The sequence below is a fragment of the Brachyhypopomus gauderio genome, chromosome 3 (genome assembly GCF_052324685.1).
Source record: "Brachyhypopomus gauderio isolate BG-103 chromosome 3, BGAUD_0.2, whole genome shotgun sequence".
Taxonomy (NCBI): domain Eukaryota; kingdom Metazoa; phylum Chordata; class Actinopteri; order Gymnotiformes; family Hypopomidae; genus Brachyhypopomus; species Brachyhypopomus gauderio.
Genome location: NC_135213.1, coordinates 19,607,548 through 19,629,986, shown reverse-complemented (window position 1 = coordinate 19,629,986; position 22,439 = coordinate 19,607,548). Strand labels below are relative to the sequence as shown.

Below are 22,439 nucleotides of genomic sequence, written 5' to 3'. Positions count from 1 at the left end.
TTAAAGTCCAGAAGACTGTCTGGTCCAGAAGACTGGCTGGTCCGGTCTGTCGGTCCATTTCATTTAAATCTGATGCAATTGTGTGGACGTTCTTATTACACTGTTTTTTCAGATATCATGAAGTCAAAGAGCAACCCGGACATCCTGAAGATGGCAGCAGCAGCGGCAAAGCGATCGGAGCGTGCCATGAGGTCAAAGGTAGGCGTCTCGAGACTCTGACATGCTTTTTGGAGGTTTGGTTACTCCTAAGCTGTAGAGTGAAGGGATGCAGCCAGTGTGTATAGGATCAGTCCCAGTAGGGTGCCGCGTTCAGGTCGGCATAGCCAGTTTAACTGAAATCCTTGGATGACCTCTACATGACCTTCCCTCCCACCCAGATTCCTGATGATCCTCCTCCAAACCCTTAGCACCATTTCAAATTGCAATAATCTAGTTTGGACTTGTAGCCTCAGGAGTTTGTGTTTCAACTTTTCCTGTCTGTGTGTGTGTGTGTGTGTTCCCACAGGAGAAAGCCTGGTAAGTAAGGGTGGCAGGCATGATGTTGAACCTGTCTTTGTTTAGCACACATTGGTGTGGTTGTGTTTGCGTTCGCTCCCCCCACCCCTGCCCTCAGTCCGTGGGTCGGGACAAGCCCCGGGGCTGCTAAAGACATGAAGGTGAACACGTGTTCCCTGCTCGCTCTCCACGAATGGCAGACATGGAACAGCAACAGAAGGCTGTCTTCAGAGGGCAGTTAAACCATCTCAGAATTAAACATGTCACAAATAACTTAATGAAGTAATAGGCAGTCACCCTAGATTCATCGTCTTGGCATACTGTCCCATCGTGTGCACTGAGAAAAGGGCTACTAATGTCATTCCCACACAACCCCAGTTAAACCCATACCCCCACATCCCTGTCAACCGCATACCCCATATCACAAAGTAGATGAACTTTGTCTCATGGGCACAGAGAAACTCAGAAATGCATACAGGTTTTGTGCTCTACAGCATCATGGCAAAATTGATCAATCAAACTTGGAGAAGATTCGTTGGTCATTTGCGTAAATCTCAGGACTTGATCCTGAAGATGAACTTTATAGGCAGAGTGTTCAGATCTTCCTAATGACCTTGTGTAAGAGTGGGGCTGAAGTCAAACTCTGCAGGTTGTTCCATCTCCAGGACCAAGACTGGCCAACCAGCATGTGTACTTCAGTGCGTTTGATCAGGTCCATATTTCAAATTCTTACACTGAATTTACTGGTTTAGGAAACTCGCATTTCCAGTTCTTCCAATCTGAAGCACGGTGCATCTGATCGAGTAGCTGTTATCCGGGAACCGGCTCATTCATGTGCACGGACAGACTTTCTCTTGGCAAGAGAACGCTTGATTCCAGCATGTCGCCACTGCCCTTTGTGTGAGCCTCAGTGACCCAGAGTGGTCCCTGGAAATGACCTTTTCTTGTCTCTCTTTATAGAGTCTAAAGGAGGGCCTGACAGCCGAGCAAAGGCTTCACTTGTTCGACAACAAGGACACTAAAGAATTCTGACACTGACCCATCGGCCGGACTTGCTGCATGTTCTAAAGGGGCCCATCATATTTTAGCCCAGTAATTAATCACTTAGAAACACACTGGTCACCGCACACAGCATATATTAAACATGGTATGAAGTTTGAATTTTATGTCTGTAGTCTGCATTTCGTGCACTTCAGTTACTGTGACTTTTTTTTTTATTATTACCATGTCTTAATGTAAATATTTGATTTTAATGAAGCATCTATCATGCATACACTAAACACGACGGTGTAAGCTACTGTTTTAACTCTTTAGTATGTGTGAATAGCCAAAGGATAAATATGTAATGGCTCAAATTATACTTAATAAAGAGTAGATACAATCATACCTGCAGACTTCCTTACTAAGATAGACGTGGTATTCACATTCCTGCCAGCTCCACTCCTTCATCTGGATGAAACTGGTTTGCTGGCCAAGTACAATTTGACAGATTTGACACTCCTTAATACTCAGAAGTATTAACTCGTACATGATGATTACTAAAATGTTTTAAATATAGGACCATTCTGAGATAATGACCAGTTAAGGCATGGACTTGTATCTGGGGGGGGCTTTTGTTAGTGTAAAATATATACAAATTTATATAGGGTTTCCTTTGTGTAATCATGGTCAATCCACTGATTGGGAGTTTGATTTCTTCCCCTGCCCTCCCGTTTCTTCCCCACTAAGCTGACATCTAGTGTTGTTCAGTGGCAGTTGCCAGTATTTATTTAATATTTTTGTCGTTGTTTTAGTTTTTGTTTTGGGTTTTTTTTTTTGTTTTTTGCTCACATTTCCATTCCTCTATACGTTGTTACTGTAAATATATCACAAATGTACACCAACTGACATGTTTATTAGCAATAAATATTTTTGCACCCTGCCTAAAGATTTTTACTAAATCTGTTTAACAATTGAACGGTTTGAAACTTGTGTGATAGTTTTACTAGATTAATTTGTTTAATAGTGTTTGGTGTGTCATCTGTAATTCTACTACTAGCTAATAGATTAATACTAATGCAAAGAAGGAGGGAAATATTCCAATTATTTTTTTTCCAATTAATGATTTTAACGAAGAACGTTTCCGTGCATGCAGACACATCCCGTTATGCCACGTTTTACTACATGTCCCATAATGCTCCATAATGGCCTCACCGTTGACAACTACTTGAATTTTAGCACAGCGTTGACAAAGCTAGCTAGCTTTACCATGGAAAGGGGACATCAAAGTATGAGAGTCTCGTACTTGTGCATTGTCTTAACCAAACTCGGTACACTTTTAAAACCTATATACAGTTAAGGTAACCAGTTATTTGGTGGCAAAATGGGGTTTGGACTCCTTTCATAATTCTGTATATTAACCCCGCTTCTCTTCTTGGGTAAGTTTTTAATGTGCTCTCTTCTTTGTTTTAGCTATAGCTAAATAGCCACATTAGCCTCGGATGAGCGATGCGTGCCTGGCTTCCCTGGCTAGCATAGTCAACCCTGTGAAGGAGCTAGTTATTAATGCTAGCTAGCTAGCTAAGCTATTTGTACACTGTTAGGATTTACTGTCGTACGTCGGAAACATAACTGCCAGCTAGCTGCTTCAACTGTTATTATTTTCACAGGAGAACTAGTTGTCCATATTATAGGATGCTAACGAGCTACACGCAAGTTTTCCTTTCCATGCTGCCGCTATCAGTCATCCGTGAGCAAACAGTAACTTGTTTAATCTAAGAGTGATTAATCGGAGCGACGTGGGTCGATTTGAGGTATATTTGTATAAAATGTGGCTAGCTAGCCTGCGATGGCTCCCTGCCTAACCGATACAGCACCACACTGGTAGCGCGTCTGCTGTATCTGCCGTCCTGCACTAGCGGCCAGGCTGGCTCTCACCGAGGCTCCGACACTGTGTGACAGTTGCAGGTGTCAAACGCAGACGCCAGGTCGAAAACTCCCACGATTTGTAACTTGGTGGGGGAAAGTGAGCATCACCCGATGGGTGAAAGACACGTTAACGGTACCTTTCTGCCGTGGACACACGGTTAACCCGCTGGTGTGAGCGTTATTTGGGGCTGGATAGCGGGACGGCCGGTGGTGGTCCTGAACACGAACCAGCTGTACGGCTAGCTACACCACATACTGCTGGCTAATGTTATCACACCAAAATCTTTTAAATTATTGACATTTGGTTACAGAATGACGAATACTAAATCGGTACAGTTTCCTAGTGGCTTTGATCAAATCTGCCACCCAACTCGAGTCGGCTGGTGTAGCTAAGATGAGCTACCTGGCTAACCACCCAATACCAACACTGACCTAACCCCCTCCCTCCGGGACGTCTGTCCAAGTTTATCTGGCTAGCTAGAGAAATGTTTCACTTATATTTTCCCTAGGCTAGATCCTTAGCTACATAATTTCATGCGCTAGTTGTTGGATGTGTTACGGATATAAAGTGTTTTATTAACACAACCCTGTGCTTATGCTTGCAGCTGATATGGAGCAGCTCCCCGGGAACTCAGATGGTTTACAGCCTCAGGAACTCTCCTCTGCTTGCAACCTGCCCAGTGTTTTTGACCTGACAAGGAACGGAGAAGAATGTCTTTTGAAAGCCAACTCTATAGAGGCCTTACACATGGTCCAGCCCCCAAGTTGGTATGTGAGTTCAGGGACCAGCAATGGGATAGTACTTCCAGAAAATGACCCGAACAACTCATCACAGCCTAATGACCAGATACAACCAGACAATGCGTTTTCCAATACAACTGTCACACTCTCTTATGTGAGCAGGTCTCGTGTTTTTTCTACCCACAACTCTCTCTCTCAGCATTCCCAGCTTATCGGGGTTCCTATAAGCAAGACATTCTCTCTACATCCCACCACATTCGATGCTAACCAGTTGGCCGGCACAGATGGAGCTCCACTCGGTGTGAATATGGACCAGCACTGCCTTCAGCAGGTCTCTGTACCTGTTGGGTTAGCGACCTGTGCCAGTTCCTTTGAGTTTGTAACACCAGCTCAAGTTGTTGAGAATGTTGCAGGACTCTGTTATCTTCCACAGGTTCACGAGATCAGTGGTATACAGGACGTTGAGAGCCTTGCTCTGGAAACACTTAGATCTTTACAACAGAGCAGCCCTCCTGAATGCAAGGTACCTCTCAGCCTGGGCGAAATGCAGAATGGCTTGTTTAATGCAGGAGCTTTTGATGGGGGTTTCCCAAGTGGTCACGTTGTAGACTCTCAGGATCAACATAGTAATGGTAACCCTGAAGTACTCTTTCTGATCTCCAGAACGGAGGAACCACTTATTTTACAGAGCAGTCAGGGGCCAGCGGGCCTCACCATGTCTTTAAACCAGGACTTCATTAATGCACCGGAGGATCCTGTGTCACCTGCTGTTGAATCACAGAATGACATAAAGGATGTTTTCATTCTGCCACAGAAGGCAGAGGCTCCAAGTGAAGAGAATTCACTTGTTAACGATACTCACAACACTAGTCATGAAGAATTAAGTAATGGGCAGGCATGCCCAGTGGCATGTGTGGGAGAAACAGACTCATCACCCCTTACAGACGCTGCAAAAGGATTCAGTACCAGCATTAGTGAACTAACAGGGAATTTGGTTGACACATGCAAGGCAGAGCAGCCAGAACAGAGCAGTGATTTCTCTGAAATAAAAGAAGAGGGCTCAGATATTCAAAAGTTAGCAAATACAACACTTTTAAGAAAGGAACTTCCTCCAAGAATTAGAAGGGGGATGAGGTTAGACGCCATTGTTCAGAACATTTATCCTACCAGGTACAAATGTAATTCTGTTTCTTCCATAAGCAAATCCGAGTTTGTTAACACTCAGGCAGATCATACTGCTCATCTAAACTCTGAACAGCAGGCTTCTCTTCACCACAATATTCAGGACATTATGGAGGACACATTGTGCACTGTTGGGGCGGGGGATAATGAAAGGACTGCACGATTACAGGAAGAAAAAGAAGAACCAGGTGTCGCCGACTTAAACAGACTCGAACACAAAATATCTACCTCTCCTGAAAATGTTTCAAACCATTTACTAGATCATTCATCACCGGATATGTCGCTCCATCAGACTACATATAACAAGAAAGCAAAGAACCGACAAAAAGCCTCCAAGAAGCGCCCGGTAATCATGGCAAAACAGCCAGAGGTACCTGTTCCAGAGCTTTGTAGGAAAAGGCCCCCAAAGCAGCAAATGGTAAATATGGGTAACGAAGAATTGCCAACAACAAAGAAAGTTTGTACCTCCAAAAAGAAAAGGAGAAAACATAGAGGGGGCCAAGTTTCCATTTTTTCTCCCCAGGAACCAGAAATAAAACTGAAATATGCTAATTATAAGGAAGAAAAAAGGGAACGGCGAGATGAGACATTTTCGCCATATGTACACATGGAGCTGAAAGAGTACCCTACATGCACGCTCGTCAATTACCCCGAGGAGAGTGCCTGGCTGAACAGGGGCAAGCAGCGCACGCCTTCGGGGTTCGCGTCGGGCACCATTCCCACGACACCCTGCCTGCAGTTTGGCCGCGTCTCCAGGGGGGCTTCTCAGCAGGCCACTCACGTGTGCTGTCTCTGCGGGGACCCTGCCAATGCTTTGGACCTTGGGGACTTGCATGGGCCTTACTATCCCGAAGGTGTCAAGCCCGCATCCAGACCACCGGACGGTCCGCCAGGACCAAGAGCGGAGGACTCCAGTGACTCAGACTTCTCTCATACCGGTGAAGGTGGTTGCTTGACTCAAAAGACCCAACACGAGCTAGGTGAAGGGGCAGCTCTAGGGGCTGATCCGAGATGCACCGTTGAGGGCGGTCTTTCAGTTAATAGGTCCCAGATGGAGCTCAGCGCGGACTGTTACAGCCCTCCGGTTGTCACCCTCGAAACCAGCGAGTACTGGCTCCACGAGGACTGTTGCATATGGTCGGCGGGTGTCTTTCTTGTCAGAGGCAAGCTGTACGGGCTTGAGAAAGCCGTTAAGATGGCGAAGGAGACAGTAAGTTTCAGCCAAACCACATGGTTAGACAGACACTAATGGCCGTTGGTCTCTGTTCGTCAAGGTAAAGCTTTCACATTCAAACGTTGCTGTTTGCATTTTTCCAGATTTGCTCCTGTTGTTATCAAACAGGCGCTACGTTGGGCTGCATTTTCAAAGGTTGCCCTAACAAGTATCACTACCTTTGCGCAGTGCAGTCAGGTGAGTGGTTTTTTTTTTGTTTGTTTGTTTTTTTTTTTCTCTTTTTCCCTCCATCCAAAAGTTGAACAAGCAGCTGTTTCTCTTCTCCTGTGTAATGCACGTTATCTTTCTGAAACACGCGACGCGAGTTCCATAAAGCACCGTCTCCCGAGGCTCTTCTGCTGCCGGCTCGTCGCCTCGCGTTCAAGCTGCTTTCTCAGGCCGCTTTTTCTAAGCAGACTTGTCTGAACTTGAGCATAGACAGAAATGGTAATCTCTAAACTGAGGTGGTGGCAGAGGCCTGTATTGTTGTGATTCAAATGAATGTATTTGAGCACAAACGCATACGGAACTGGCATGATAAAGCAAGTGGTTTCCAAGTGCACTGTGTGCAGTTCAAGCTGGATATGTAATTCTAAGTAGATCATCTTGATTACATAATAATATTTTGTTTTCAGTGTGAAGGGATGACTATTTTCAGAGCGATATGGAGCTAGTTCACCATCCACAAGTGATTTGCTCTGTATAAACAGGATTTTCTAGTTTTGTCAAGCCCTGTAGTTTCAATGGTGGTCACCTCCTTTCTCTGCAGGCTGCGTTCTAAATGAGGAGAACTTCTCGATGAAATGCAGAAAGCATATGGTAAGTTTGGTTTTAATCTGTAGAGAAAATAACATGAATATGAATAAAGGCTTTATGTTGGATGTCTGATAAAAGCAAAATAATCTCTGTCAGTGTAGCATATTTTGCGGTCAGTCAGGTCATCTGTGTCCTCAGCGCAAGGAACTTTCAGCTCTTGTCTGCTTTCTTTCCCCTTTTCCCACCAGAACAGATCCATCAAAGGTGTATCAAATAATGACCAGAACAGCAGGTGACCCGAGGAGGCTCAGTCCGGCACACGGTACCAGCAGGAAGCACATCGTTGTCTTTGCTTTCAGTTGTCAAAAGGACGTGTTTGGGAAGGATTGGTGAGAAAAAGGCCATCACAATCTTAATAACCCTCAACAGCTCTGTTCCGCCCAACAGTTTAACTTCTGCTGCTCCAGCCCGTTCTGCCACAAGGCGACCGCGCTTAGACATCGCCGGCGACTCCACACTGACTCAATCTCCTGTCTGGAATGGCAACTCTACACTGACTGAAGCTCCTGTCTGAAATGGCGACACCCATACACCTTAATGCTTACTCTTAACCACTGCACTGCCCCAAATGCCACTTTCCAACTTTAGCCGCACCTAGAGAGATTTTAGAGATGCCGCTACAGTTTTTGCAAGGTTACGGGCTCTCTACCGATTATCACGGGTGAAGGCTTGTCGTGGACTGAACCATATTCCCAATGGAGAATTGCCATTGGGAATGGGACCTTCTCTAGGACATTTCTTATATATTTGTGGGATGAGTAATAAATGAGATGTAGTGTAAGAGAATAAATTGCACATTTATAGGCCTCAAAGCATAAGACAAATCTGCGGCACTTCGACCACAGCACAAAGCCAATCTATTCACATTTGGGAATGATGTATTTTGTAGTGCAATTGCTTAGAACTTATTTATTACAGTTGAGGTAAATTGTAGGCTTTCAGTTCCCAAAAACTGGAAGTTATTTGTGTACTTGTTAATTTAAAAGGAAAATTTAATCTTCAGTTAATGAAATTTGTAATGGGCTACACTGAATGTGTCTGATGTAAATTGACAGAATAACACCGTTTTATGGATGTTTGTGCAGAAGTTGGTTGTCCTGTCTAATAACTGGACAAAGGAAGGTACTTCTCAGCAGGCCTCTCCCACATTTATCACACCTGTCCAGAATACCTTTAGCTCTATGAAAAGTCCTGTAGTTGTCCTTCATCTGTCCTCTGGTGAGGTGAAGAGATGAACGACGTGTTGAAATTCTGCATATCGCCGTTTCATTGCCTATAACGTTTGTCCTTGTAGTCGTTGTAGCCTCTTTTCTGTATATGTAAATGGATTCATGAATATTTTTCATCCCAGCATGCTGGAGAGTGGATATCTACATGCACGTTGAAGGTCTCCCCAACAGAAGTGTTTATTACGTGCCGTTAGAAAGTGCATGCTGGATCCTGAGAAGTGTTGAGTCTGGATAGTTTGTGATCACAATTGTCCATTTGTTTTGCCCTACCATATGTGCTACCCTCAGATTTAGTAGCGTAATAGAAACTACTTTAATGTTGAATCCATTATCAGGATGAATACGAAACACAGAGTCTGCTCTAAATAACGTCTATAAGCACCTGCCGTGAGCTGGGGCTGGGACGTTGAACAACGCTGGACGTCCCTCAGTGTCTCCTGTATCAGTGTGTCCATGTCGTGTGCCATATGTCTTGTTTTTACGCAAGTGTTGCTGCAAATGGAGTTGAGCTGTGAATTTCTGAGCACCACAGAAATCTTGAGCTTTACATTTCCACACAACCAACCATCCTAAAGTGTACCAAAAATATACTCATTTTCTATTTACTTTATTGTTCCCTTTTTAAAAAATATATATTTCATGTATTTTTTAAATGTAAACAGTTCCGATATTCTCAGGGTTAAAACTCATTTCGTTTTCATATTTTAATGCTCAGACTTATTTATCAACAACTCTCTAGAACATTTCCACTTAGTGCCAAGTAAGAAACTGGCTTCATTCTCTTGCTGTAACGCTGCTGCGTGTGTCTTATGAATGGGCTTCAGTTTCATCGCCATCTTTTTTTCCCCAGACAGCATTTAAACATGGCGGTTGCTTGCTTGAAACATTTTGCATGTCTGTAACTGGAACAGTAGAGCAATATTTCTTTAAATGCTAATTGTTCCCTAAGTGTCTTTATATTGCTTTATATCAAGTGAGGGTTTTCATTTGTTTGTTTTTGAGTACATAATCTAGCAAATGTTAACTAGAAGCAAAAAGAAGGCAACAGCACTCACAACATAGTGTAACAAACATGAGTAGAAAACACATTTCACTTTTTCAGTTTTTTTTTTATTTATTATGTTGTACCTTGGAGGAAGACTGTTGTATTGCTAAGACAGAATTGGACTGGAATTCAGGTGTTTGTCCTGCACAGTGAAAGCCCACTTAAAGGGTCCAGTCCGTTTATGTTCACACTGGCTGATGCACAGGGCTCTGTGTTTTGTGTCTTAGCACACTGAATGCTTAGAGGTCATCAACATATTTTTAAACATGTCTAGACCAACCATAAGTCGTCTTGTATTTTTGCCAGCAAACATCATAGCGTGGAAGAAAGTATTATGTGTCAGTCCATCTAGAATGGCAAGAGGGTGGCAGTACAAAATCTGAACACTTGTTAGTTTCGGGGGGGGGGGGGGGGTGTTTTCTTAATTTGAACACATCTCCATCACATACAAATTCATGCAGACGTGTTGGGAAAACACACAAATACGGAAATTCTATCAGTCCATCAGTTCCATGTGGTCCTCTGATTTCTTTGTCTCTAGGGGAAATGTATAGCAATGTAAGGTTCTTCAGTGAGGTAAGAACCCCAGATTCCATTTCATCTCAGACTGGTCAGTTTTTCCCACTGAAACGTTTTGTAGTGGGACCTGCTGTAACATCACTGCACACATATTTGAGTCCTTACTGAGTTTTGGGAAGACATTAACACAACAACAATTACAACAGCAACAGCATACAAATAAACAGAAGAAACTAACAGTTGTCACTTTGTCTTAATTGTTTAGCCCTACAATTATTTCACTCTGGAACATTATGCAAGAAATTGTGCTACAGTAAACTCAATTCACATTACAACAACTGTCAAACCTTTGACAGATTTTCTTTTTCTAGTAAAGATACTTGTTTTAATATTCATGCAATTAGTGGATGAGGTTGTGAATACCCCACTGTCCAGTTTCTTCTTTTCAATTCAAATCAATATACAAAAATAATGGTAACAGTAGTTCACTAATTAATGGTAAAGAAAGCAATACATGAAATAAAAAATACACAGTAGTCAAAAATACTGACCTGTATTAAATAAATAAAGACATGTAAGTCTTTAAATGGATCATGTTCATTATCAAGGGCTAGTAAGCTAAGCAAGATGCAACCCACTGCAATGTAGTTCTAATATCTAATCTATATTCTGTACATTATAAGCCTTCCCTTCTGGAACAGAATGTGGCCATTTGCTTAGATTATAGATTACAAGGAGAAGGTGTATTTTATCCATGAAAGGACAGACTATAGATCTGCTATTCTCAGATCTTCATTAACATGAAGGCTTCATTATCTTGTTAGAACAGGTTGCAATTGACATTGCAGTGGGGTTGCACAGGGTTTGGCACAAGCATGTCAACAAAGTACCAAAATAAATGAAACCGGAAAACATAACCATACAAATAAATAGAAAAAATATATTTCTAAATATATAGCTTTTAAATCATTTAGATAAATCCAAAATAACAGTTGAAATAACCAAACATCTAGTCTGTATTCACAAATACATACACACCACACTCAAGCACACTTTACACAAAAGATCATAGACATCAAACACCATACTTAGTGGTTACTCTTCTCTTCATGTGTTCAAAAAGATTTTACTGACATCAAATATAAATTCTAGAAACACTTCATGCCTCTGTCCCTAAAGGAATGGGCCAAAGGCTCTCGTTTATTCGAGAGTGTTGTTTAATGATGTGCTCCCAGACTATTCCCCAGATCCTTTTTTGCATCATGTATTGCTCTAATGATATGTTTAGGCCTAGTCCTAACCAATCCTCCCCAGCTGCTACCTCACTTCTGTGTAGCTCAGGGGTTCTGAGTCATGATCCGTTAACGCCGTGTATACGCCTGTCTGCCTATGAACGGAGACCGTTCCCAGTTCACCCATCTTCCTTTTCTCTTGCACTACACTGGGAGACAGCATGCAACTTCAAGGAATCAAGATTCTCCAGGAGACATCTCACTGGGGGAAAAAAGACTAATCACAAGGAAAAACTGTAGTTTACCATTTTTACATTTTTGCTTAGTTTCTTAATTAAATTGCACTGCATGGTGTTACAATTTTCTTGAAAGATATTATTATATGGTTTTATTATGATTTTGTTATGGTTTTATTATTTATTATGCGTAGGTGTGGAAACATTTTCACAATACCCAGTGTTGAACTAATGTTGCTTCTTTCCAGCTTGATTTAAATGAACAGTGTAGGTGTTAATTCAGCACTCGAGACTTAGCTGTGTATTTTTCACTAAAGGAGACCTCTACACACAGATCTCTATAGGGGTAGTTACCAAGATGCGGCCGTTGGTGGTGCTATCTCTGGGCACGCGCTCATAACTGTTGGTGGACGACGTGGAGCTGCTGGTGGACACCGAGGCGAAGTGGTGAGAGGCCGCCAGCCCCGCCTCTGCCTCACCGTTCTTGGCTCCGCCTGCCGCCGGCGACAGGGTCTGCTGCTTCATCCGGTCCACCAGCAGCTCGTCATCCTCTTCCTCCTCTGATGAGGCGAGCGCCACCTGGTGGCAGCCCCCGCCTCCGGGCCCGCCGCCCTCCCCATCCAGCATCCAGCGGTGGCCGAAGTGGGCGAACACGTCCTTGACGGAGCAGCGGCGTTCCTGCTCGAGGGCGAGCAGCTGACGAAACATGCGCAGCGCCTCTTCGCTGAAGCGTCGCCACTGTGAGGGGGCGGGGCCTGGACCCCCCCGCCGTCGCTGCCAGCGTGCAAACTCCTCGTAGAAGGCGTCGGACGGTAGCGCCTTCTCCCACGGAAAGTTGCCCGTGAGCGCACAGAAGAGGAGGACGCCGAAGGCCCACACATCGGCGCTGGAGTCCACGCGGAAGCCTTCGTGCCGCCCAGGGTCACACAGCTCCGGCGCCGTGTACGGGATGGTGCCGCTCACACGCTTCACCGGCGAGCCGGCCCGCCGCGTCATGCCGAAGTCAGACAGCTTGACCTTGCGGCACTCCTTGTCGAAGATGAGGATGTTCTCGGGCTTGATGTCCCGGTGCACCAGGTTTTTGCAGTGGAGGTAATCCAAAGCAAACGCCACCTGGTGGATGCAACGCTTGGCCACAGACTCTGGAAGTCCCACCTGAAGGAATGAGAAAAACAAACAACTAAACAAAACTCTTAATCTTCCTTCTTCATCAAACGTCATACGTGGCCATCAGGGACTCGATTTTTGACTTCAAAAACTATGGTGTTTACTTACTTGTGGAGGGATGATGTCAAAGAGATCACCGGCTAAAGCGTACTCCTGCGCAAAAACATAGTGGTCCTCAGTTTCGAAGGCAATGCCGAGCATACTGATTATGAAGGGGCAGGGCGAGAGGTAGAGTGAGATGCTGTACTCTCTCAAAAAGCTCTTCAGCTTGGTGCTTTTCTTCTTGAGGAACTTAAGAGCCATCTTTGTGCCTAGAGTCAGAAAAAAAGACCATAAAACCTATATACCTATCTGCTTGTGAATTGAGATGTTTGTCATTTGTCTCAAGGCAAGCCCAAGATTCTGATGCAGAATTCCAAGCAGCACTTTACCTCTGATCTTATGTACGACCAGGTCCACCTGCCCGTAGGTGCCTTTCCCAAGCTCTCTGATGACCTCATAGTATTTGTTGACCTCGAGCTTCTCCAGGTTCTGGGCTGCGAAGAGCTGCAGTTCGTCCAGGATGTCAACGGACATGCGTGACCCACTGGGAGAGGAGCTCATTCTTCCACAGGAGCGGGGCGTGGAGGGAGCCAGGCACTGTCCACCACTTTCACCTCACTGCGGTCATTACAGGAGAGAGAGAGAGAGTGAGAGTGAGAAACACTCAGAGAGTGATTTAAAATTCTGCAGCTCGAGTGTTTCTCCTTTCCCTGGAGTGCACTGAAGTGCTAATGATCCGTCAGCTTTGTGTTCTCCACTGGCCGAGCTTTTAGCCTTAAGATATGTGGGCTTCACTCTGGAGCAGTGGACTTCACGTGCCCTAGTCTAGCCTGCCACCCTGTGCTCACGTAAACACACGCAGTCATGCATGGTGGAAGTGAACTGGGTGGGTCATAACAAAAGGGGTGTGGCCATTCCTGCTCCTGTTGCAAGTGGACTTTCGATGCAGCTTAATGCAAAGTGGCAGCATTTAATGTGACACAGGAACTGGTCATCACTTAACTAATCAACTGTTACGTAATTAGTCCCACATGAAAGGTGTTACAGAGCTGATTCTGCTGTATGCATAACCACCACACTAAAGGGGAGACTTTCAACATGCCATTAGAACATTAGAATTAGTACACTGTACAAAACCTTGAAAATATTGCTCCAGTGAACACCAGTTTGTAGATGACATCAGAACAAATGAAAATATTTTTGGCAAAAAATTTTTTTTCAATATTTATATATATTTTTTATATGTTGAATTAACACTGCTTTTTAAAATAATATTCAAATACGTGTTGAAGAATTATACATTCATCCAATGATTATATAATTGACAAAAGTTGTTGACCCAAACCAACACGAGCAAGACAAAGCTGAAGACTAGCCGCACTGGGAAGGTTGATTGTGTTCAAAAACCCCACACACTTCCAATAAAGAAAAAGCTTTAAATGTGTTTTTTTTTCTATGTGATTCTTACATATTTCACAGCCCTGTATATGTGTGTTAAATCTGTACTGATGAAGACCCTCTCCCTCACTGTTCAGAAGACTGCGGCAGCTGTAAACAGGGAAGACCGCTTGTTGTTGCTGGACAGCTCAAATGTGCTTAGCTTGCACTGCAGGTTCCTGCCCAAAAAAAAAAACAAAAAACTGGCAATGACATGCCAGGACCCTCCCTCGAGATTACAGGTGTATTACCTGCCTCACTCAGGTCTCTCTCTGTATAACCTGTTCAAGTTCTATGATTCTATATGATATACTGTATGTGTATATATATATATATATATATATATATATATATATATATATATATATATATATATATATATATATATATATATATATATATATCTGAGCAGCGCTGCTCATTCCAAGAGACGTGCTCTAAAACGGAACCTTGGTCTGAACTGATATGACTCACCAGGTCAAATACACTGTCAGCATTCAGTGCTTCAGGGCAAATGGACACAAATGCAGAAGGTGAATACATAATGGCCTGCAACTGTCTCCAATAATAAAACATTTCTAATGTTTTTAATGCAGAAAACTGTGTTTATTACATTATCTCTATTATTAGGCAAGCAAAGCCTCACTTGTTATCAAACTGTACCCCGTTGAGCTTGAAGCATTAGTACTTTGTGCTTTCCAGTCATTTGGATCTGGTCTTCAGCTTTCATAAGTAAAGTCCCATTACAAACGGCAGCTGCAGTGGCTGTAAAGGTAGTGTACTGAATACCCAAATTACAAAGTACTGAATGTACAAAGTACATTGGCATGACCATGATATATACAGCTCCCTGTATGTATCCTTTCAGCAACACACAGCACGAGTGGGACAGCACATCTGAATAACTGGCCCTGGTTCCTCTGGAACTGAAGCTGCCAGGTTACAGCCCTGCAGTTCCTGAGGAACAAGGTGCATCTCCTTGAATCATCTTACACTTATCCTCCACACCAGGAGGCTCCACTTTGGAACATAGCTGCTGCAGTTGCTTTGCCAATCGCTGAAATGGGTCGTGATCCCAGAGGCGCTGGGCTGGTAGTGGAAGAAGACCAAGAAGAAGATACTCGTGCCACTGGGGCTGCAGGTACCAGGAGAGCACTGGGCACCAGGTTCAGCATGTGTACTTGACCATGAGAGCAATGGTTTGCTTTGCTCAAATGAACTGAGATCTATGAGATTTATAAAGAACTGGGGCTATGGAAATAAATACTGCACAGCAAAGATTAAACATAAATACTTTTTGATCTTTTGTGAAGGTGAGCTGTAAATTCAACAAGCTTGTTGTCACTAATGGCGACCAAGTGTGAAAAAAAGAAACAAGTAACCAAAGTAATGGTGTGGCTCTGTTGTACACTGGTTTCACCCACACAGAGCCCGCGTGTCCCGTTTGATATTAAACCCAACTGACAGCGTAGTTCCAGCTAGCCGCCCATCCTCCATCAGTTGCTTCCAATTGAGCCATTACGGTCCGCTCGAGACTACGAGACAGGTGTTAAACACAGCTAAACAGCACGAGGAGAGCGCGGGGATAGAGATGCATATGTTGTTACTGTTCTTCTAAATTACGAAATAATAGTGATTATTTGCAAAATGCCAGACAAGTGAGCACGCACCGTTAAGCTGCACCGTCGAGCAGGTGTTAAAAAACACATTTCATTCCTTTGAAAACGTTCAACGGACCGATAATAGTCTGGGCTAGTCTTTAATCTCCTGGTGCCTCGTGGGGGTTATATAAGACATTTTCAAACTAGCAGCAGAAACAGAAGAGCGCATCCAGTATTCACAGACAAACCTATACTGTAAATACGAAGCCAGTGAAAGTAGCGTTGGAATAAATAGGGAATGTTGGGGGAGCTCGTCAACCTCCTGAATCATGAGGAGCTGTGACTCTGCCACCTTGTGCTCAGACCACAGGGGTGTGGAAAATAGGCAAGGGCGCACGCGCACACGCTCGGCGCTTACAAAAAGCACAAAAGAACCGTCAATAATAATAATAATAATAATAATAATAATAATAATAATAATAATAATAATAATAATAATAATAATGTTTTCGCGCCAGCTGTAACAGCCACGGCGCTGCTTGTGTCTTTGGAAGCGAGTCCAAGTCTGTGAGATGTGAGTGAGCAGCATGAGTGACCTACATCCAGAGCCAAAGCTGCGTGGCGATATAAGCCTGTTTTCACCCCCCGCTTCCAGAAGTTTGTGCCTTTCATCTGCAGATGCTTGAGAATAATTCACCTTATGGGCTCGTTGCCATACACAGCACAAAATCACGCAGAGACATAAACTAAACTTACACCAAAGACCTTGATTCGCTGTCGAAATCCCTCACAGTAGCCGACACGTCAGTGTTGCGGAAAGGGGAATGGGTTTAGAAAGAAAGAAAACAAAAAACATTCTATACGTCCTTATATGCATCTAGACCTAAACCCCTTACATAAGTCCTTATATGCACCTAAAACCGGTTTTAGGGCCCTTACATAAGTCCTTATATGCACCTAAAACCGGTTTTAGGGCCCTTACATAAGTCCTTATATGCATCTAGACCTGAACCCCTTACATAAGTTCTTATATGCATCTAGACATAAAACCCTTACATAAGTCCTTATATGCATCTAGACATAAAACCCTTACATAAGTCCTTATATGCATCTAGACCTAAAACCCTTACATAAGTCCTTATATGCATCTAGACCCAAGTTCAGTTCTTCTGTTGCTGAAATCACAAACTGTAACCAAGAGGTAAAGCAAGGTGTCTAATGAAAAGTTTTACCAAGTCACAGGTTACAAAAGATTGATATCTGCGTCGAAGTGTCAGTATCACCAAATGCCTTGAAAAACTTTTAAACTTTAAATTATTATTGTTATTATTATTATTATTATTATTAGTATTATTAGTATTATTAGTATTATTATTATTATTTCTAGCTTGATCATAACATATACACTCCCGTGTGCAGACGAGAGGACCCAGGGTGGTGCGGGCTTGTACGCTGTAGGCAGAGCACTGATACCAGGTTAGTAACCTGCATTTTGAACGTTACAATTTGGACGGTGTGAGCTCTAAGCACACATTTCCCGAATGTATTTCTGTATGTAGATTTGACCCTGTCTAAGCATCGTTTAACATCGCTCTTCTACCGGTGACCTACAGGAATCTGACTCATCCAGCCTGTACGGTCCACAGCAGGTTACCAGCAGCGCTGGAAAAATGATACAAGACGACAATGCAGACAAATAACGTGCTGCCAGCGAGGCGAACTGTGACCCTTTAAAATGTAACGGGCCGGGCCCTATTATTATTAACGACCTACATCCATACTCAGATTCGTGCACATTTAAATGACCGAGTACATGCCGGAGTCCATCATCTGAAATCATCAGTATTTTACATTGGGACATTTTCTTGTTGATGATCTGCACTAGGGGGAAATAAAATAAAATGATCTAAAAGTAACTGTTTCCTTTCAAAATCGACACCAACAGAAAGCCACCTGCCTGCAGTGCTGCTGTAATGCCCGGAATGGGTTGTTTTTGGAATATTATTGCAATGCAATACAATACAATATTATTTTTAAATTTGCGTGTGCTAATCACAACAAAAAACACATTTGAGCTCCAGTCACACAACAAAAACCTAACTTAAAAAACATCGATGTTGTAATGCAGCCGACATTAAACATTTTAGATGGATTTACTCACCATCAAATCCCTCCACATTCAGTATGGTTTTTTAATCTGCCCATTCAAACTAGAAATGTACCTCGCAATGGATGAAGCCAGATCATTGTTCTCGATATTTATATTGCTTTCTTATTCGCATCTGTAGCGTTTCGGTTTTATTTATTTGCCGGACAGTGTCGTAATTTCTCCCTGAGCGGCTGTATGGGAAGCTGCCCTGCGTTGTGCCATTGTCTGTCTCTGCGTCGGTCCTGAGACAAAATCAAAGCTTTCGTTGCTGGTGAAAGTCCCCGCCCTCTTGTGAGCTTCAGCCAATGGCAACACAGGTCGCTAGTGGCATGGTGTCTATTTGCCCATCTCGTTTGAAGTACATATTCACTGTAAAATATAAAAACTCGATTTAATGACTTTTGGTGTTATACTGGCTACGTGTCTTGCAGAAGACAGGAAATAACAGCATTTAAAAATACACCAGTATTTCGAATTGAGTTGTCCGTAAGCCAAATGCAGTTTAAGAGTGTGCCTATGATACGGTGGTAGGATAACAAGCTATTGAAGTCCATGTTTAAGAAATCACCTTGTTGTGTAACCTAAAACACATCTCTTGAATGAAATATTTAAATGCTCATCTTTCCTTTAAACATGGTTCAAAATCTGCTTTAGAAATCTACAACTAAATCTGTAACTAAGGGCCTTCTTCACTTCAGACCTTATCGAAGACGTTTCATTTACATTTCCATTCCATGAGTCTACTCATACTTCAGATTTTTCATACATTTAATTTAGGAATCAACACATTTAATCACTTGTTACACTGTAATTAACATATTTCTATAAGTCAGTGAGATGTGGTTTATACCATGAACAATTAATACATGCGGTATTTTGTGCAGTTGTTGCGGAGCATATAACCAAACTAAAACTTCAACTTTAAAACTTAAAATCAATTGGGTCTATACAAATTCCACTCTAAATAATAATAATAATAATAAAAAGGTATTAAAACTGATTATTTAACAATATCTAAAACAGTAAACTCGCATTTACAAAAAAGCTGGCAAAATCACTACACGTTTGCACACCAAGGCCAGACTGAACAGCTGCAGTTAAATTTACCTACATACAAATTCAAAAGATCCAAAACCCTTTCAAACGCAAAAGATTAGAGTAAAAGATTAAACAATGTTGTCACTACACAAATAAAAACAGCTCCAGGGTTTTGGAGTGCAGGTGTTGGGCGAGGTTCCTGATGCGACAGAGGCGGACGTTCTGTGGATCTCCAGCGCCGTACACTCGGTAGATGTGGTACTGAGCCTTCTCCCTCAGGGCGAGGTCCAGCTCATTGGCCGACAGATGGATGTAGTGCTTCTCCCGTTTCACCGTCGTCTTCACTTCCACGAAGACGTCTTGGGTGGCGCCGCTGTCGTCGGCGAACGTCAGCTTGAAATCGCACGGCCGGCCACTCTCGCCACCCTGGTTGTACCAGGTGATTTCCTGGGGTCCGCCGCCGATTTCTCTCCAGCGGCTGAGGAAGGAGTGGACCAGCTGCTCCCCCCAAATGCCGATGGCGATGTTGTCTTCGTAATCCGCTGGGACCGGCGGACACTGGGGCAGACCACAGTCCAGCGGCAGGTCCTCCAGGACGGCCTCCGTGGCCAGGGGTTTGGTCCACACCGCGTTGCCCAGTGGCACGGCCGCCCGCTGGGCACTGCTTCCCTGGAACTGGCTTGCCACCGCCTCTGTGGGCTGGAGCGCTTTTTGAACTCTGAAGATCAAAAGACAAATGGATTTGTAGGGATTACAGGGGCCTCGCATGAGGTGCTGAAAAACGGCTACATGAAGCGAAGAGAACCCAAACCACGCACTCCTGTGAAGGCTGTGGGTCTCCCGCCACAGCTGGGGTGGGGGTGTCTGTGCTGGGCTCCGGCTGTGAGGCAGGAGGCTCCACGGACAAGGCTGGGGGCTCGGGAGGAGTGCTCGCACCCGGGGCCGTTTGCACATCAGCGCTAGGACTCTGTACTGTTGGTCCTAGAAGAACAGAACACAGGGGACATGGGTAAAATTGTGCTGAGTAAAAGATGTGTTTGGAAGTTTTAGGGCAGAGGAACCGTTCCACAAATAAGTGTGACACGTCATTCTCCAGGAGCAGCGCTAACCTGCTGGGTGCGGGGAGCTGCTTGGCCTCGGTCCCTGAACACGCGGTGGCCCTGGTTCTCCATGGAGGTTGAATTCCCCAGGGTGCTCCTGCCCGCCCACGCTGGAGGAGCTCCTCTCTCCTCTGTGCTCGCGCTGAGCTGGAGGAGTGGAGGAAGCCGGGGAGGCCGGCGGGGGCCACATCTTCATCACCGCCTCCAACGCCTGACTTCCCGATCCTTCACATGGCAAATCAGATGGAGGGGAGACACACGCAAGCAGACCACGTATGAGAGAAGAACCATCTGGACGGCTTCTGCCATCACGCATTTCAAAACCTCCGGCACTACTGCACCGCCATGTTAAAAGTGCATTAATGGCGACATTGCGGTCCGAAGCGTGGCGGGTCCGCACCTGTGTTGGCGCCTCCCGTTTTGCTGAGCGAGGCTCTGGGAGGCCAGCACTGCAGCTTATCTTCTTCTTCCCCAGTCGTCTTCTCTGGTTGCAGCACATTCGTGGCTGTTGCTGTGTAGACAGCGTAGGGCACTGCCAATAGAACGCAGAAGACAGAGCCTTGTCAAGTGTCAGAACAGAGTTCAGAGGTCAGAACTCGCTCTCTTCACCGGCCCTGTCCCTGTCGTGGGGCTCTGTGTGTTTGTGAGTGTGTGTGTGTGTGTGTGTGTGTGTGTGTACATGCCTGCCCTATGGTCAAGTCTAGCTGCTGATCAGCTAAATCCTGTCTGTGTAGGGAAAACACAACCTTTTCCCAGTCCACAGCCCTGGCAACAGCTGCTGTTTCCATGTCAGCAGGTACAGCGATGAGCAAATTCTAATTAGCATACGCGAGCACGCTCGGGTAGCCTGCAAGCCCAGGGGTGTGCATGAGCAGAAGAGACAGCAAAGTACAGAGTGCTGGAGGAGATGGCGACCTGGACATTAAAGCGGCCGTACATCGATACGGGCCCATCCTGCAGGCCTGGGGCTCACCTGCGACCTCTGGTTTGACCTCCACCGGCACAGGGACCTCCCATTGCTCTTCATCGTCAGGAAGCTCCTGAACGTCCTTTCGGTCCAGGAACCTTTTCAAAGCAGGTTTATCCTGAATTTAGGCACAAAAGAAACACAAAAAAGCAATTCAGCAACAATAAAAAGTGCTCATGTGTGGTACAAATGTGGCAGACTGTTGTCCTTATTCTGCGATGATAAATGTTGTTTTGTTATTGCACTGGGAAGGGAAATGAATAAACAAATAAACAAAAAATAATGATTCCACTCAGCAGGAAGTGGCCTGTCTCTTGTGAACACATTATTGAAATGGAAGACTACAACAGACTGTCACGCTCTGCGTCACACCCAGGAACACAACAGCTCATCTCCATCATTTCCGACTCTAGCCCCGCCCTCTCCCGGTGTGCCACCAAGCCGGCCTTAAACACAGCCCAGTCGCACCATCCCTTCCAGATGCTAGGCGGCCGTGACGAACGAGAAGCGTGACGCGCAAAATGCAGCGTGCATCTCTGGCGCGGTGGGCATGACTCACCTGCCTGCTGTAGAGACAGAAGGTCATTTTCATCTCTCTGCATATCTACAAGTAACTTCAGGTCAAAAGGCTCAACATTCAGGGTCAGCATTGCGTTCCAAGACTATTTCGATAAACCTGTTGATTTGTTACTCACTCGGATGGTTCTCGGACATTTCAATTAGTGTTATAACTATAAACCAGCAAGTATAAACTGCAAGTTTTTTTGTGTTATGCAATGCTGTTAATTTTGTTGTATCTTCTGGAGCTGAAGCTCATAGCAGAAGTCTATATGTAATTGTGGATTAAGGATAAGGCTATTGCTATAAAGCACTGCTGCTTTTTCTCTGTTATCTTTTCCCTGGTGGCAAAGCTGAACAAGTTTGAAGAAATTCATTCAATAAAATAAAATTATGGCCTCTGACAAAACGTCCACACTTGAGGGTGACTTTCTAACTGGATTATATTCAGCAAATGAAAATACTGCAGTATTAAACCAAATTTATTTGGGTTCCTTCGGTCATTTCATGTTTCAGAGCAAAGCTGTTTCAGAGCAAAGAGTTTTCTGAGTTTTTCGGAGTTCAGCATAAGTCATTTTATTTCTGCGCATGGAATGTTCCTTCATGAGTGTGCTTACATGGATGCAGATCACAAGGCCCTCGAGAAAGTGCTCCAGCTCCTTTGCAAAGATCTTCTCTGTTGTGAACAGTTTCACCAGCTCTCTGAAATCAGGGGACAAGATCACAACTTATGTCACCAACCGGAGTTCTAGTCTCGGAATAAAA

General features: G+C 44.3%; 4 protein-coding genes across 16 annotated transcripts in view; 2 read left to right on the top strand and 2 right to left on the bottom strand.

Annotated features, from left to right (window-relative positions):
• The window catches only part of mprip (myosin phosphatase Rho interacting protein), a 31,258-nt gene extending 28,842 nt beyond the window's left edge, over positions 1 to 2,416 (top strand). For all 4 annotated transcript variants that reach the window (XM_077000097.1, XM_077000096.1, XM_077000098.1 and 1 more), the window contains 2 exons: positions 113 to 198; positions 1,456 to 2,416. In XM_077000097.1, coding sequence (XP_076856212.1) covers positions 113 to 198; positions 1,456 to 1,527 — 158 coding nt within the window. In that variant the 3' untranslated portion in view covers positions 1,528 to 2,416. The remainder of the gene's footprint in view (positions 1 to 112; positions 199 to 1,455) is intronic.
• Positions 2,417 to 2,673: 257 nt separating this feature from the next.
• On the top strand, positions 2,674 to 9,711 carry LOC143510580 (uncharacterized). Of its 5 annotated transcripts, none has more exons than XM_077000092.1 (6): positions 2,674 to 2,912; positions 4,008 to 4,170; positions 4,343 to 6,535; positions 6,643 to 6,736; positions 7,308 to 7,357; positions 7,543 to 9,711. In XM_077000092.1, exons 2-6 carry the CDS (start codon positions 4,114 to 4,116, stop codon positions 7,588 to 7,590), a joined length of 2,442 nt encoding a protein of 813 aa, XP_076856207.1. In that variant the 5' UTR covers positions 2,674 to 2,912; positions 4,008 to 4,113; the 3' UTR covers positions 7,591 to 9,711. The 5 variants fall into 5 exon arrangements, with proteins under 5 accessions (XP_076856207.1, XP_076856206.1, XP_076856204.1 ...); XM_077000091.1 differs by having other exon boundaries at positions 4,008 to 6,535; positions 7,548 to 7,616; positions 7,742 to 9,711; XM_077000089.1 differs by having other exon boundaries at positions 2,675 to 2,912; positions 4,008 to 6,535; positions 7,543 to 7,616; positions 7,742 to 9,711.
• bsk146 (brain specific kinase 146) lies at positions 9,637 to 18,250 on the bottom strand. Of its 2 annotated transcripts, none has more exons than XM_077000094.1 (4): positions 18,024 to 18,250; positions 13,214 to 13,442; positions 12,891 to 13,093; positions 9,637 to 12,770 (listed from the first exon to the last, which is right to left on the bottom strand). In XM_077000094.1, exons 2-4 carry the CDS (start codon positions 13,383 to 13,385, stop codon positions 11,940 to 11,942), a joined length of 1,206 nt encoding a protein of 401 aa, XP_076856209.1. In that variant the 5' UTR covers positions 13,386 to 13,442; positions 18,024 to 18,250; the 3' UTR covers positions 9,637 to 11,939. The 2 variants fall into 2 exon arrangements, with proteins under 2 accessions (XP_076856209.1, XP_076856210.1); XM_077000095.1 differs by having other exon boundaries at positions 18,085 to 18,250.
• A 511-nt stretch (positions 18,251 to 18,761) lies between these two features.
• LOC143510575 (uncharacterized) overlaps positions 18,762 to 22,439 on the bottom strand; it is a 43,752-nt gene continuing 40,074 nt past the window's right edge. For all 5 annotated transcript variants that reach the window (XM_077000071.1, XM_077000075.1, XM_077000072.1 and 2 more), the window contains 6 exons: positions 22,292 to 22,376; positions 21,123 to 21,234; positions 20,550 to 20,681; positions 20,159 to 20,374; positions 19,868 to 20,030; positions 18,762 to 19,767 (listed from right to left, as the gene is read on the bottom strand). In XM_077000071.1, the coding sequence (XP_076856186.1) occupies positions 19,194 to 19,767; positions 19,868 to 20,030; positions 20,159 to 20,374; positions 20,550 to 20,681; positions 21,123 to 21,234; positions 22,292 to 22,376 (1,282 nt within the window). In that variant the 3' untranslated portion in view covers positions 18,762 to 19,193. The remainder of the gene's footprint in view (positions 19,768 to 19,867; positions 20,031 to 20,158; positions 20,375 to 20,549; positions 20,682 to 21,122; positions 21,235 to 22,291; positions 22,377 to 22,439) is intronic.